This window comes from Ipomoea nil, unplaced genomic scaffold (genome assembly GCF_001879475.1).
Source record: "Ipomoea nil cultivar Tokyo-kokei standard unplaced genomic scaffold, Asagao_1.1 scaffold1421, whole genome shotgun sequence".
Taxonomy (NCBI): domain Eukaryota; kingdom Viridiplantae; phylum Streptophyta; class Magnoliopsida; order Solanales; family Convolvulaceae; genus Ipomoea; species Ipomoea nil.
Genome location: NW_017617849.1, coordinates 3,776,233 through 3,791,321, shown reverse-complemented (window position 1 = coordinate 3,791,321; position 15,089 = coordinate 3,776,233). Strand labels below are relative to the sequence as shown.

The 15,089-nt window shown below is 36.3% G+C and overlaps 4 protein-coding genes across 5 annotated transcripts; 1 reads left to right on the top strand and 3 right to left on the bottom strand.

The window, feature by feature from the left end:
* Positions 1–1,244: 1,244 nt before the first annotated feature.
* LOC109187316 lies at positions 1,245–2,451 on the bottom strand. 2 transcript variants are annotated; one of them, XM_019337501.1, is made up of 2 exons: positions 1,865–2,451; positions 1,245–1,813 (listed from the first exon to the last, which is right to left on the bottom strand). In XM_019337501.1, exons 1-2 carry the CDS (start codon positions 2,189–2,191, stop codon positions 1,436–1,438), a joined length of 705 nt encoding a protein of 234 aa, XP_019193046.1. In that variant the 5' UTR covers positions 2,192–2,451; the 3' UTR covers positions 1,245–1,435. The 2 variants fall into 2 exon arrangements, with proteins under 2 accessions (XP_019193046.1, XP_019193045.1); XM_019337500.1 differs by having other exon boundaries at positions 1,245–1,815; positions 1,852–2,449.
* Positions 2,452–3,782: 1,331 nt separating this feature from the next.
* Positions 3,783–4,526, bottom strand: LOC109187400. Its single transcript, XM_019337585.1, has one exon. It carries the CDS (start codon positions 4,524–4,526, stop codon positions 3,783–3,785), a length of 744 nt encoding a protein of 247 aa, XP_019193130.1.
* A 2,900-nt stretch (positions 4,527–7,426) lies between these two features.
* LOC109187700 (ras-related protein YPT3-like) lies at positions 7,427–10,882 on the bottom strand. The gene is made up of 2 exons (XM_019337969.1): positions 10,511–10,882; positions 7,427–8,124 (listed from the first exon to the last, which is right to left on the bottom strand). Exons 1-2 carry the CDS (start codon positions 10,729–10,731, stop codon positions 7,689–7,691), a joined length of 657 nt encoding a protein of 218 aa, XP_019193514.1. The 5' UTR covers positions 10,732–10,882; the 3' UTR covers positions 7,427–7,688.
* A 1,784-nt stretch (positions 10,883–12,666) lies between these two features.
* LOC109187692 (cytochrome P450 CYP72A219-like) lies at positions 12,667–15,081 on the top strand. Its single transcript, XM_019337960.1, has 6 exons — positions 12,667–12,746; positions 12,842–13,130; positions 13,283–13,500; positions 13,622–13,866; positions 13,963–14,347; positions 14,501–15,081. Exons 2-6 carry the CDS (start codon positions 12,845–12,847, stop codon positions 14,924–14,926), a joined length of 1,560 nt encoding a protein of 519 aa, XP_019193505.1. The 5' UTR covers positions 12,667–12,746; positions 12,842–12,844; the 3' UTR covers positions 14,927–15,081.
* The last annotated feature ends 8 nt before the right edge of the window (positions 15,082–15,089 follow it).

Here is a 15,089-nt window from a genome sequence, read left to right as displayed (position 1 = left end):
TATCAAATTAACTGTTCAATTAACTCGGTTGGGATTGCTCACATTTCATATCCTAGAAGGTACGGAGACTGGAGTTAGTCTGAAAGTCAAATTTAAAATGTTATAGTTATCAAACCAATTGTCTAACTAATTTGATTGAGATTGCTAACATTTCATGTCCCAAAACTCCAAAGGTATGGAGTTAACCTGATTTTAAGGAAGTGGGGTTCTCCGAAATCCTTTTAATAATTATTATTATCGTTAATATCGTCGTCATCAGCTCCAATAAAGGACTGTCAGAGTGTATGAATCATCTTCCAATAGTGTATTTTGAGAATATTTTAAAGGCCACCATATATGCATGGTTTGTCTTACGTAGTTACGTTACGTTCTTGGACGAGGTTGGTATGATTTGGCAGTCGCATGAATCCTGGTTGCTAGACGCCAGGCCGCCAGGGTGCTTATTGATTTGGTGGTTGTAAAATGCAATGGTCGACTAGTTTATGTAGGATTATTGGCTGCTCATAATATTATTGTTAACATCGTCATCCTCAACTGCAATAAAGGACCAGTCATAGTGCAAGAATCAGCTTCCATTAGGTTATCTAGTTTTGGTTTATTTACTGTCTATAGATACACCTATTCCCTTTAATAAGTATATAGAAAGAAATAGGTTTACAATGTCATAAATTAAACTAGTTAATAGATTCAACATTTTAGTGTGGTTTGACTCATGTGTATTATGATCAGACCTTATTCATGGATCAACCTTTGGTTTAAGATTTCATTCATCTGGTTGTTTGACAGAATATTCGATATTCCCAATTTTTTTGGGTGTACTTAGAAGTTTTACTTTTACTGTCGAACACAATGACTAATCTCTTCGCTGAATTGTAGCATTTCTAATGGGTAGAGAGTTGGCTGGAAATTTAATGTTGTTCCATACCCAAAACCAAGAACCCAATTGAACCCTTAACCCATCCCGGCTAGATGTTCAATGGGTTTGGGTCTTTATGTGTTCCGTTGCATTGTGACCCATTGAATATGACATTAGTGTTGGTTTGACTCGTGTGCATTAGGGCTGCAGTTATGCACCTATGGAAGGCGGCCAGGCGGGCAAAGCCGGTTTGGGGCAGGATGGGGTAAGGGTGTTGGGTTGGAAGGTGTTCATATACGAAAGATCATTGTCTCTGAATTGACGGATGGTGCATTTGAACTCTTCACGTGCAGGAAGAGCCAAATTAATATTTGTGGGATTCTCTGAATGATCACAATCAACAAATGTTTTATTCATGTTTCAGCAGACATCACAGGATAAGTGGCATCGGAGAATAAGGTTCTTCCCATCTCCCAATATGTACACTTGCACCACCTCCCACCTAACCACAATTTGCTAAAAACAATAAAAACCAAAACCAGGAAACATAAACAAGCTAAGAATTGAAAGAAGAAAACATTATCGGACGGCTGATGCAACAGTTTGAGCCCAGAATTTGAGGTTGTCCTTCATGTTGGTTTCGTTGCTGAGAGGTGGAAATCTCCATTTCAGAAGCTTCTTCATCATCTTTCTCTGATCCATAATGCTCCACGCTTCAGAAAGATAAGGCCTTTGAACTGAACTCTCATTGGTCATCACTTCATCTCTGCTTCCCCATCTCTGCAACCCAGGAATTATGGATGCCAAACTCGAGCTCTTATCTTCTTCTGTAAACACAAACCCCAAATCCATAAATCCTTTTAGCTCCTCAATTTCAAGCTCTGATAAGCTCCTATGACCGCCAAGCTTTTTCCTCGCCACCCTCCTTTTCTTAATTTCACACACCTTCTTCGTGATAAGCAGCGCCGTGGCAGCCGCCGCCGCCGTTGCCGCCGCCTGCAAATCTTCAAGCTCCGGTTTGATGATCCCAGACTTTAAAGAATCGGAGGGTGGGCTAAAACTCGTCCCAAAGCTTAACAAATTATCGCTCTGTGATCGAACCTTAAGAGATAGAACACCCATCATCGTCTTTGATTCTTTTTTATATTCATCATCAAGAACTGGCTTGGTTTCGTGAACTGATGGGCATTGTTTTCTGGTTAGAATCTCCCCTTGAAACCAGCAAGAATCAAAGAGCTTCAGAATCTCTTCAGCCGCCACCATTGATTTAATTACCTTAAGCTTCAAGGAAGTGAAGGCTGATATAAATATATTTGTGCATATATAGTGGTCCATTATGGCTGCTCAATGATGAGCATAATAAAGGAATCTTGATAGCGAGTGATTCGAATCAAATAAGTGGTTGATAATAAAATACAAGTTTAATGACACGTTGGAGAACATAATTCTGTCTTCCAATCAATGCTTGCATTAGTTGGCAAATCAAAATCATTATTACATGGAAATGACCTAACATTTTGCACATACCGCTTACTTATTGTTTGGATGATTCATTGCTTAGTAGGATGATCAATTATGTCAAAATTTTGTATAAACATTACTCAGACCCAAAAAAGAACATTATTTGTTTTTTGGGCAAAGAGGGAAACCATATTCGTTATCAAGGGTGTGCATTAAGTAAATCTCACCTTGTGACTTTAGTTGGTAAAAGATCACAATGAGATAAATCAACATAATAAGTTGCCCATAGTTGACCAGCTCAAATCAAGAAAGTCAATAGGCCACTCAAATTTGTAATCTGGTTGTTAGCAAGTCAATAGCCTGACCAACTTGATTGAAGTTTATCTAAAACATTACTTTTGTACCTATATGGAGTAAAACTTTTATGAGAACCATGATTAAATTTAGAGTTACACTTGTGTGAGACTGGCTCATGAATCTTTATCCGTGAGACCGGTCAGGTCAATATGAAAATGTAATACTTATACTAAAAAATGTAATCATAATTAATAATACATTAAAGTGTTTGTTACTTATAAGAGAAAATGTAATACTTTTGAGGACAAGTATAATACTTTTACATTTTGATGTAAAAGTATTACATTTTTCATCAAAACTATTACATTTTCGCTTATAAGTAATGTTGGTAAGTGTTTATTACTTGAAAAAATTTAATACTTTTGAAGAAAAATATAATATTTTTAAATTAAAATGTAAAGTATTATATTTAATATCTTTATTAGTACTATATTTTTTAGTATAAGTATTATATTTGATCTTGACTCAACTCGTCTCACGGATAAGGATTCGTGAGGCAGTCTCAAAAAAATTTTTGTCTTAAATTTAAAAATAAAATAATCTTTTGTTCATTGATTTTTGTATTTTGATCCTTGAATTATAAGGAAATGACACTTTTCGTTCTCTTAATTATACACGTCATCACTTACACCATAATTGTGGAACAAAAAATGTTACTCCGTATTTTCTAGGATTCATGAATGAAAAATGTGTCATTTTCTCTTGAGATTAAGTCTTTGATCCAATTCTATTACATTTATTTTGGGACTATCATATTAATTTTCACTTTTAGTTGTTGATGTTAGGTTACCTTTTTATAAAGAAGAAACTAACAAGAAAACAACTTCCTAAATATATGTTGACCCAGCAACACCTGTGGAATCTGCTAGCAGAAGATATTGATCGAATCCCATTGGGAGAATGTTAGGATTTCATTGAGGACTAATACTATTCAGTTTATGAAAGTTTAGGGACTAAAAATATTGTCTATCTGGTGTGAATTTGGCTAAATTTTGCAAGTACAGAGTGAATAGGAAATGCAGAGTGGGAGAATTTGTAGCTAGCAAGAATCTGTGACTGAAAGAAAAGAAAGATGATGGCATTCATAAACCTTAATGCTAAATCATCATTATCTAGCATTAGATGCAACAGTATGAGCCCAGAATCTAAGATGGTTTTTCATGTCCATTTCATTACCAAAATCTGGAATTCTCCAATTCACTAATGGATTCTGATTCTTCCTGTTTTCTCCCATAACATCCCATGCTTCTGAAAGATATGGCCTTGAAACTGCAATCCCCTTCTTCTCTCCTTCTTCTTCTACGCCTTCTCTTCCCAGCCTCTGCAGCCCAGGGATAATTGAAACCAGGGTTGAATCCCTATCCTCATCCGAGAACACAAACCCAAGATCCATAAACCCTTTTAGCTCCTTAAACTCGAGCTCGGATAAGCTCTTACTGTTCCCACTACCATCCTTCCTTCTCCTCCTCCTCCGGCAACTTTCTCTGTTCTTGAAACTCACGCCGGTGAAGCTGCCGCCGGCGTCTTTCATCTCCCCCTGTTCGGAAATTCCGATGTACTCCTTGCCGGAAAGAATGGGCTGGAGCTTGGACGACTCGAGAAGAACAGACTTGGGAGAGGGCACCTCTGAATCCAAGCTGTCCTTGGAGCTCAAACATTGGTCGCTGAAAGATCTGGAGATGAAAGTTGGGGTTCTAGAAAGCTTTTTAGGATTCTCGACATCTTCTTGGGGTGTCGGGTTTGAATTTGATGATATTAAGGTTGGGTTTTTCGAGGTGAGAATTTGGTGTTCGAACCACAAAGAATCAAAGAGGTGTAGCAGCGTCGGATAATGTTGTTGTTCCGCTGCCATTCTTGCGCCGAGGAAGGAAAACAGTTCCTGGGAGACTAATAAAATTTGGAAAAAGTAAAGGTTGTTTAATGGGGACATAAAGATAAGCACAATTGATTCAAATTATACAAGAGGATAATCATTATCGTTATATTTTATTCTATTTTATTATTATTATTATTGACATTCTGGCCTGCATTACATTATTGCCCCTTACTATATTCCATAATGCCTAAAGTGTTTCGTCAATATCTTTGTTTGGTGCACTGTTCTTTCATGCTTAACGCTTTAAATTATTTAAATTCAATGGGCTGGGTCTAATCTCAATATAAATTCTTTTAAGGATTTTTTTTTTTTTTTAATTTTGAATTTTGGACCTTATTTAAAGAGAACAAAACTCTTCCCACTCAAATCACATGTTATTATTTTATTAATAAACTGCTTTACAGATTACCATTTCAGATTTAGCTAGTGTAAAATTATATGATTTTTCTAACATGTTGAGTTGATCCCACATTGCCCATTGGTCCCTTTTATAAAGTACAACCATACATATGTCAAATTGTACTATGTGCTGGGTAGGGTGTCGGACCGAGAATTGAAGCAAGCATGCGTTTTATCTCAACTAAAAATCTAAATTGATAGTTGAATTGACATGACCAATTACTTTTGATGGATGGACTCCAAGCAACCACCCATGACCTTTGGCATGACTCTGTCACTCTGATATCAAATTAAAGTATATGCTCTATCTCAACTAAAAGTCTAAGCTGATAGTTGAATTGCACATTTATATTTATATATATTATATGCTCAACAAACTGAATTTGGAATGAATTTGAAAATTTTCATATGCCTACTAGATGTGCAGATACAATCTAAACTTATCAATTAATAGCTAATTTGGTGGATTGGATGAGGATCCAATGGCAAATTTTAAGATGTTTTGAAATAGTGTTTATTAAGCTTGTGATTGTGATGTTGGAAAGAATAACAAATCTGACTTGAGGTAAAAAGTTAGAACTCATAAACGACAATGGAGAAAAATAAACTTAAAATCCGAGGCTTATAGTCTACACTATATATATTATTCTGTAATATTATCAAAATTTAGAAAAGTGACTTCACACAACTTTAATTAATTTTATGAATCAAACGAAATGTATTTCGTATGGAACACAAAATAGAGTTTCCACATAAGATATTTTGATTCTCATATCCTTAACCAACCCACTCTGTAGCGGTGGCTATTCCTTCCCTGCATTTGGATGCTTAAAGCTAACAATTCATTTTATATGGAGTTAATACCACAAATGGTCCTCTCATTATTAGGTTAGTACTTTTTATTTATTTATCTACTTTCGATCAAATCACATACCTAGACTTTTATTTTTTTTAGCATAAATAGTTCTTCGTTAATATTTTTGTTAAACGGTTGTTAAATATAGGGGCATCATTGTCAAATTAATTAATATGATTATGATTATATCTTTTAGAGAGTTAATTTGGCGATAATACTCCTAGGTTTAGCACTCATTTAATCGAAATCTTAAAAGATGACTATTTGTAGTAAAAAATGAAAGTCAAGTACGTATTTTGATCGAATTGAAAGTTAAAAATTAAAAAGCGTACTAATCCATTTGTCAGAGGACTATTTGTAATTTCGATTAAATGAGTGCTAAACCTATGAGCAAAAGTTTTATAAAAGTTTAGCCCCTACTTGGGCAACGACTTGTCGACTTTTATTTTATTTTATAAAAGTTTATATGGAAAGACAATTTGAAAGACGTATGATTCACATGATTCACAGGGAATTACAGGTGTCAACCAGCAATTGTGGGGTGGAAGAAAAACAAGAAATTGGAATGCACGTGACACCAACAAATCTGTCTTCTTTCTTTTGTTTTTTGTTTTGGTGTCACGTGCATTCCAATTTGTTCTTGGTGTTAGTTACGGAGTATTTGGGAAGAATCAAAATGCAAGCCATTTTCATCTCATCTCACTACAACATAATAAAGTGCCTTTCCTTGGTGTTCTCCCTTGTTACTATCGAACATATAATCATTAATGTGCAATCTAACTATTAGCTTAAATTTTTAGTTGAGATAAAACACATGCTTCAATTTGGTATCAGAGTCATACCAAAGGAACACATGCTTCAATTGTTACAAGTTAAACAATTGTTTATGTTTTTGGAGATGAGAAAAATTTGTAATCATTATTCAAAAATGTACATTTGATACTTCACCAAAAAAAGAAAAAAAAAAACCTTATATATATATATATATATATATATATATATATATATATATATATATATATATATATACACACACACAATAATATCCTTAAAAGATTTTCTTTCAAATGAGTCCAAAATTCTATTAAATTAATCTCTTTTCATGCCGATATCACTGAAATATGAAAAAAATAATATCAAATTGATGAATCTTTTATAATCTAATTGATGGGTATTAGCCACCTAAATTGTTGAGCTAATCGTTTGACGTTAAAGTTAAACCCATAAAGAACTAAAGGAGTCATAGATTCACTTTTACTTGAAATATCATTTTCAATATTTAGTATGGTCAACCAAGCTCGTTAACGTGAGTAATTGTGCACTTTCATCCCTTAAGAAAGTTAGGCGTTCAAAACACCCTTTCGTATAAAAAATCAATACGACCAGCACTTAATTAAGCTGATTATAGTTAGAGCCTACATGTAATCTAACAAAAAAAAATATATGGTCAAACTACATTTTATCTTGTATGTTGTTGTTTTCAATTTAAAAATAGAAAATAAAAAATGAAGTAAATTGAGTCTCAATGTCACAGCAGCTCACTCTCCAGTCTGCAGGCAAACTGGGCAATAACAGGGACATTTCACAAGCAGAAAAATGCTTAACAAGTAACAAGCAACAGTTAAAACACTTAAACTTAAACGTGGAAGAAAATAGAATTGCAATATTAATGAAATCTATAACCTGTCTGGCTGTCTTGAAAGCTATTGGCAAAAGGAACAAATGGCCTATATATTGAAGAGTTTCGGCGAGAGTGCTTCTTAGCACGACTCTCATGGCTACCTTAATGTTCACGCCTTCCCACAAACAAAAGAAACCCAAAACCCAAACGTAAAATCATCGATTTAATGATAATGTACAGGAAGATGGTGCAGCAGGTTCATTTAGCTCGAACAGCATCCACCTCGTTTCCCAGAAGACCCTTCATCTTTGACATTGATATTCTCTCCTTTAGGAGGAACAGATGAAGCGGCACCATCATCGCCAGCATCAATGGCCTTCTTACTCATGACATGGTAGATCTGAGTGAGGACTTCGGTGAATGCGTTTTCCACATTCGTGGCTTCCAGTGCAGAGGTTTCCATGAAGTAGAGAGCTTCCGACTCCGCCAATTCCTTACCTTCCTCGGTTTGAACTGCCACTAGATGCCTAAGATCCGATTTGTTGCCAATGAGCATCACTACGATGTTGGGATCCGTGTGGTCTCTCAGCTCTTTCAACCACCTCGACACGTTCTCAAATGTAACATGCCTAGAAACATCGTACACAAGTAAAGCGCCCACTGCTCCTCTGTAGTAAGCACTAGTAATGGCACGGTACCTGCAACATAGGAAGCAGAAAAACCAGTGGATTTAAGCAAATAGTTTAGCTCAAAACTTGAATTTAACTAACGAATAGGACATAAATAACTTCGGATACTTTTGGGTGTATAATTTCATAATTTGGTCAGAATAAGGGAAAGCTAAAGCTTCTATGATCACTAAAGCTTCATATCCTATGCCAACTACCATGTAGTGTGATGACATCCCGGTTACCATTTTAAATGAGTGGTCATAGGTTCAAACCCGGCTTAGATTCTTTGGGATGAAAATGTTTGAGAAAGTATAGAACATATACTACCTTATAAAGAATCATGAGTATTTCAAAAAAAAAAAAAAAAAAAAGCTTCATATCCTATAGTGGGGTAGCAAAACTAAGAACATGGTAATTAGTATCAAATCCAATAGCATAGAAGAAAAGTAGCCAACCAAACGCCATCTAGGACTGTCTATATATTTTATTCTAGCTGGATTTAGGGCTCTCTAAGGGGATTTTAAAAGCACGCACAAAGTACTGGGTTGCTACACCAACTCACCAAGGTGATTCTATATATCAAGCCAATTCCCTAATTATTCTCTTTTGGTTGAGAGGAGAAGGGATGCATAGAAAGACAAAAGAATGAGGAAAATAATGTAATAAAATGAATCAAGAAAATTTTCCTCCCACTGTTAAAAAAAAGTGTGAATCCATCTCATAACAACGTTACATATTACTAAATGAAGCAAATAAAGATTACGCCTTTTGTGTGCCCTAATTGATTATGACATTCTGAAATTTGTAACTCATATTCTACACCCTTTATTTTCCACACTGAGAAATCCATATCAGAGCATACCGCAACTTACAGATTATTGACATGTAACTAAGTAAACCTGAGTAATGTCAGTATCAAATCATTCAAAGAAGCCGATGATACGCCAAAAGATTTCTGACACAGCTAAGCAATAGCTTGGTTTTTGAAGACCTCGTAGGTGAAAAGATTGCAATAGATAGTAATTTAAAAACCCCCAACTACGAATAGATGGTTGGATCTAAATCACAATGCTCATGTATCTTATAAATTCAGAGAAAGGTAAATGCAAAAAGAAAAAATCTTTACCTCTTCTAGAGACTTAAGAGTGTGTTTACTAACCGGAGAAACTCTCCATTTTTCTGTAGAAAGGAAATTGGAGAATTGAAGTAACCACAACCTTATTCTTTTGGGTGACGAGAGAAACCCACAACCACTACCCGAGTGTGTGCACTAGGTAAACCCCGTTTTGTGACCTTAGCCAACAAAGGGCAATAAGGAGGTGAACCAACCTAAATTGTCCATAGCTGACCTACTCAAACCAAGAAGGAATAGGCCGCTCCAGCTAAGAGTCGAAATTGTAACCTTGAAGTTACCAAGTCAACATCCTGACCAACTTGGTTGGGATTGCCCCCACCACAACCTTATTTTCAGGCACTGGACTTATGGCCTTAAAGTCAGTGAGTATCTATATCTATATATCTATATGAAGTCCAATGTGGAGAAGAGTACAAGTAAAACCATCAGCCCAACCAATCTACTCACAGCCTACTGTGTGTTTATATGCATAGATTGGTAATACATATTGTAGAAGGTCAATAACAAAGAAAAAACAAAAGTTCACACACTCTGAAAATAAAATTGTACTCCGTATAACAGTTGCAGTCGGTTTGTATGGCATCATAGCATAAAATTTCAAACATAAATTTAAATCCCCACCACCTTGTTCGAACAGCCTTCCCTTTTCCGGGCTGAGAAAATTAATTCTAAAACAGATCCTTAGTTTCAATAAATTGAGGAAGGCAAGAATACACAGACAAGGCGGACCTGGGAATGGAAGTCAATCCAATGGTGTTCTGGAACTCCTTAACTTTGGTTTTAAAAGAAAAGCAAAACAAAACAAATGGTTCTACAACCATTGACCTTTCAAACATAATTCCTCAATAACTTGACAAACTAGTACAGTTTTCCTTGCACAACACTAAATATTTAAAATAGCCGATTAGAGAATAATAAAAGTATAAAACCCCTCTGACCTGCAAGACAGTGATATATATATATATCCAATTATCCACACTTCACATACCTCTCAAACCCAGAAAGCAAATGAAAAAATTCAGGCATTTAGCAGCCCAGCCCAGATAAGAACGGTGAAAAATGACACCAAGAGATCAAAACAACCTGACACCACAATGCCACAACACATCCAGCAATCATTGACTATCTTTTACCCAATCCACAATCATTTCCCCCCACAAATAAAGATTGAAACTTTACATAACACAATCAGAATCCAAGTATTGCAAGCAAAGCAAATCATATGAAAGAACGGAGGCGTGTGTGTAAATAGGGTTGGGATAGAGAAATGGTAATGACCTTTCCTGACCGGCGGTGTCCCAAATCTGAGCTTTGATGACTTTTCCGTCGACGGTGAGGCTCTTGGTGGCGAACTCGACCCCAATAGTGGACTTGGACTCGAGATTAAATTCGTTCCTGGTGAACCTGGACAGCAGATTGGATTTGCCCACTCCCGAATCTCCGATCAGAACCAGCTTGAACAAGTAATCATACTCATCTTGTGCTCTGTAGCCAGCCATCTCGCTTCTCACTTCTCAGCTTCAATTGGATTTAAGCAATCGGAGAAATCGGAAGTGATCGAGAGAGACACTAAATTTCAGACAGGCTAGTTGCTGTCTGGCTGTCTTGGGTTGGCTATATTCTAGGAGGAGAAAGCTTTCAACTCAAATAAGGAACATCTATATATGAATTTACAGACATATCCCTTATAAGGTTTTCTGTATTTTTTTAAAATTTTTTTTTTAATAAATAAATTCTCCCCTCCCAGCCTCCCTCTAGTCAAATTTGTCCAGCTATTTATTTAAATGTAATTACACCCTTAAATTAAAAATAAAAGATAAAGAAATAATACTCCGTAAAAGATAGGTAAAAATATGTAATAAAGTCTTAATTTATAATTTTTATACCACACTAACACCACACACTCACAAACTATTGTCTTACACATACTACTAATTTACCACCAAATTGTCAACAATCTTTCGCCCACCACATTTCCTGACCTAGACATTCGCTACTAAATGTCACCAAAAACTAAATTTTCACCATAAAATCTCTTCCCAATCATAAGACCTAATTGAATGAGGCATATTTTTAGAAGACAATTTAAAAAATAAGCTAGCTAGGAGAGGGTTAATGCCCTCTCTTAGCTCATCATGTTGACTCGAGATATTACTAATTTAAGAAGAGAAAATACATTAAAAAAAATTCGATGAAAAAAGAATAAGTAAGTAGTTAAATTTTTTTCTCTAATCTATTCACCCATTCTTTGAAGTTTTTCACCCTTAGTGTTTTTGAAAACCAGACTTCTGAAAATACAAAAAAATATTTTTAAAAATAAGTAAAATACAAAAAAAAAAAAAAAAAAGAGTTAGTTTAACCAATTAATAGTAAGCATGACAAATAAAATGAGACAGCTTTGAATACTGATCCTTTTGCAGAGATTGCGGGTGGTTTACTATTATATTCACTAATACTTGGCACATCAGTTCTGCTCATTTCAGTATCAGGCTATATATTGTTGGATATACAGGACAACAATTCTGGTTTATTACAAGACAAAAGATGCTTACCTATATCCACTATCTCTGATAAAGAAACAAGGCTTCTCACACTTGCTAGAGGCCCTATATGGCTATATACCCTCTTTGTATTGATGATATTCAGAGAAAGAGATCACACTCTGATTTTGCAGTTTGCAGGCCAGGTGATGATGAGAATGGAGGTCTTCTGCAACTTGTTCCTTTTTTCGATCTTTTCCAATAATCTTCTTGGTTTGTGCATGGAGAGTGGTGAATTGGGCATGGCTTAGACCCAAGACTTTGGAGAAATGGCTCAGGGGACAGGCTCTCAAGGGTAATGCCTATACACTTTTCTATGGGGACACCAAAGAGCTTGCCAAGATGATAAATGAAACCAAATCCAAACCCATGAAAGTTCTTGCCAGCAAGCAGCATTTTTATGTTCTACTGCATTTATTTATGAGCTAGCACTGTTTGTAAGATTGAATGGCAGGCACTGTTTGTATCAAATAAAATATATCAAATAATAAATGAGTACCCTTATTTAACTGCTTAAATTTTTAATTGTGGTTCTCCAATTATATAAAATCTCATACCTTATGGTACCGATTTTAAGTTTAACTGCTCCTTTTGCGCCAAAACATGTCTTAAACAATATGACTTAATTTAAATGACTCAAGTCGAACCCCATCGTGTTTCTATCTTTCTTTCTTGTTTTCTAGCAGCAGCTTTGAATAGTGATTCTTTTGCAGAGATTGTGGGTTTACTTTACTATTCACTATTGGCAATTTGGCACTATAACATTGTGATGTTTGATTTCTTAGCTAAATCGATGGCATTGCATTCGGATTTAGAATTCTTGATGGGGCATATCAGTTCTGCTAATTTCAGTATCAGGCTAGTTTTTCGAGTTTTTACTTAAATAATTTTTGGATATATAGTACAACAATGCCGGTTTATTACAACACAAAAGATGCTTGCCTATATCCACTCTCTCTGATAAAGACACAAGGGTTAGTTCTGACACTTCCTAGAGCCCCCTCCCCCTTATACATTATACCCTCTTTGTATTGATGATATTCAGAGAGATCACAGTCTGATTGTGCAGGTGATGATGGGAATGGAGGTCTTCTGCAACTTGTTCCTTTTTTCTTTTTCAATAATGTTCTTGGTTTGTGCATGGAGAGTGGTGAATTGGGCATGGATTAGACCCAAAACTTTGGAGAAATGGCTTAGGGGACAGGATCTCAAGGGTAATCCCTATAGACTTTTCTATGGGGACACAAAAGAGATTGCCAAGATGATGAATGAAACCAAGTCCAAACCCATGAATGTTCTTTCAGATGAAGTAGTTCCTAGAGTAATACCTTACTTCTTCGAATCCATCCAGAAACACGGTATGCTGTTCATTTGAGCAATACCTTACTAGTTAATCCATTGGATTCAATTTTTTAGTCCTGGTTTGACTCATGTGCATTATAGTCCAGTAATATGTCTTTCCCTTTTTGGTTTGTAACATCTAAGTCAATCGTGAAACGGTGTTCTGCAGGTAAAAATTCCTTCGTATGGCTGGGGACAATTCCCATGGTGATCATCACAGACCCTGATCATGTGAAAGAGGTTCTGTCTAAGCACAACACTTTTCAGCAGAATCTTGCGGATCCAGTAGTGTATAAATTGTCACAAGGGCTACTTAAATACGAGGGAGATAAATGGAGTAAACACAGAAAAATAGCCAATCCCGCCTTCCAATTGGAGAAGTTAAAGGTTTGATTCTTCCCCATCCCCATTCCTGCAAACACTGATTATTTGTTAGAAGCATATATTATTAAGGCAATGACACTAATTAGTACGAGACCCATGTTCCTAACGTCTTGATCTCAATCAGCACATGGTACCGGCTATGTACAAGATCTGTAGTGAAATGGTGGGAAGATGGGAGGAAATTGTGTCGAGGAACGAATCTGGGGAGCTGGATGTGTGGCCTGAACTTAAAACCATTGCAGTTAATGTGATTTCTCTTACAGCATTCGGCATCAGTTATGAAACCGGAAGAAGGTTGTTTGAACTTCAACATGAACTAGCTGAACATGCTAGTGAGCTTAGGCATTCAGTTTATATCCCTGGAGGGAGGTGGTTTTATCTCATCTTTACCATAATCTTGTTCAAAGAATCTAAACAAATCTATTGCCTTTACAACTATTTATCTTTCATGGAATGATACTGCAGATTTTTGCCAACAAAGAAGAACAGGAGAATGAATGGAATTGATAAGGAAATCAATACAGTACTCAAAAGGATCATCGAGAAAAGGATCGGGGCAATGAAAGAGGGGGAGGAGGCAAGTAACAATTTATTGGATATGTTACTGGAATCCAACTTCAAAGAAATGAAGCACCATGGAAACCAGGAATTCGGGATGAGCATTGAAGATATCATTTCAGAGTGCAAGCTGTTTTACCTGGCTGGCCAGGAGACTACTTCAGATTTACTTGTGTGGACAATGATTCTGCTAAGTAGAAACCAAGAATGGCAAGAACTAGCCCGAGAGGAGGTCATGCATGTCTTTGGGGACGACAAACCTGATTTCGATGGACTAAATCGCCTGAAAATTGTGAGTACTGTTGAGCATATAATATATATAAACATAAATGTGCAATTCACCTATCAGCTTATGCTTTTAGTTGAAATGAGCACATGCTTCAGTTTGGTATCAGAGCCATGCCAAATGTCATGTGTTCCGTTTTGCTTGATCATATCCCAACAGGTGACAATGATTCTGAACGAGTCTTTGAGGCTATACCCGCCAGTGCCAACACTAATCCGAATAGTGAAGGAAGATGCTAAACTAGGAAACCTGTCTCTGCCAGCAGGGGTGCGGCTCCTAGTACCAATAATCTTTCTGCACCACGACCCCGAAATGTGGGGTGAAGATGCAAATGAGTTCAACCCGGAGAGATTCAGGGAAGGGGTATCCAAGGCAACAAATGGTAAAGCCTGTTATCTACCCTTCAGCGGGGGGCCTAGAATCTGCATTGGCCTAAACTTCGCAATGGTTGAAGCAAAAACAGCACTGTCTTGTATCCTGCGACGCTTCTCCTTCAAGCTCTCTCCATCCTATGCTCATGCTCCTTACACGGGTCTCACTACAAACCCTCTGTATGGTGCCCCTCTTATTCTGCAGAAGCTTTAGTTTCAGAATTGCCAGAAAGCAGCATCTTTAAGTTCTATTGCATTTTTATGAGCTAGCTAGCTCTATGTGTTACTTTTTGGCAGTGTTTGTATCAAATAAAATATACTCTGTATCAAATAATAAATGAGTACCCTCAGCTCATTTTACTGCTTAAATTTTTTAT

What these genes read in the sequence shown, in the direction of transcription:
- LOC109187692 (XM_019337960.1), top strand. Translation starts at nt 12,845, where the DNA reads ATGATGGGAATGGAGGTCTTCTGCAACTTGTTCCTTTTTTCTTTTTCA. An exon ending in GTTTATATCCCTGGAGGGAG is followed by an intron (nt 13,867 to 13,962) that starts GTGGTTTTATCT and finishes ATGATACTGCAG; the next exon opens with ATTTTTGCCAACAAAGAAGA. An exon ending in GACTAAATCGCCTGAAAATT is followed by an intron (nt 14,348 to 14,500) that starts GTGAGTACTGTT and finishes ATATCCCAACAG; the next exon opens with GTGACAATGATTCTGAACGA.
- LOC109187316 (XM_019337500.1), bottom strand. Translation starts at nt 2,191, where the DNA reads ATGGACCACTATATATGCACAAATATATTTATATCAGCCTTCACTTCC. An exon ending in GGAGCTTGAAGATTTGCAGG is followed by an intron (nt 1,816 to 1,851) that starts CGGCGGCAACGG and finishes CCACGGCGCTGC; the next exon opens with TTATCACGAAGAAGGTGTGT.
- LOC109187400 (XM_019337585.1), bottom strand. Translation starts at nt 4,526, where the DNA reads ATGGCAGCGGAACAACAACATTATCCGACGCTGCTACACCTCTTTGAT.
- LOC109187700 (XM_019337969.1), bottom strand. Translation starts at nt 10,731, where the DNA reads ATGGCTGGCTACAGAGCACAAGATGAGTATGATTACTTGTTCAAGCTG. An exon ending in GACACCGCCGGTCAGGAAAG is followed by an intron (nt 8,125 to 10,510) that starts GTCATTACCATT and finishes CCTATGTTGCAG; the next exon opens with GTACCGTGCCATTACTAGTG.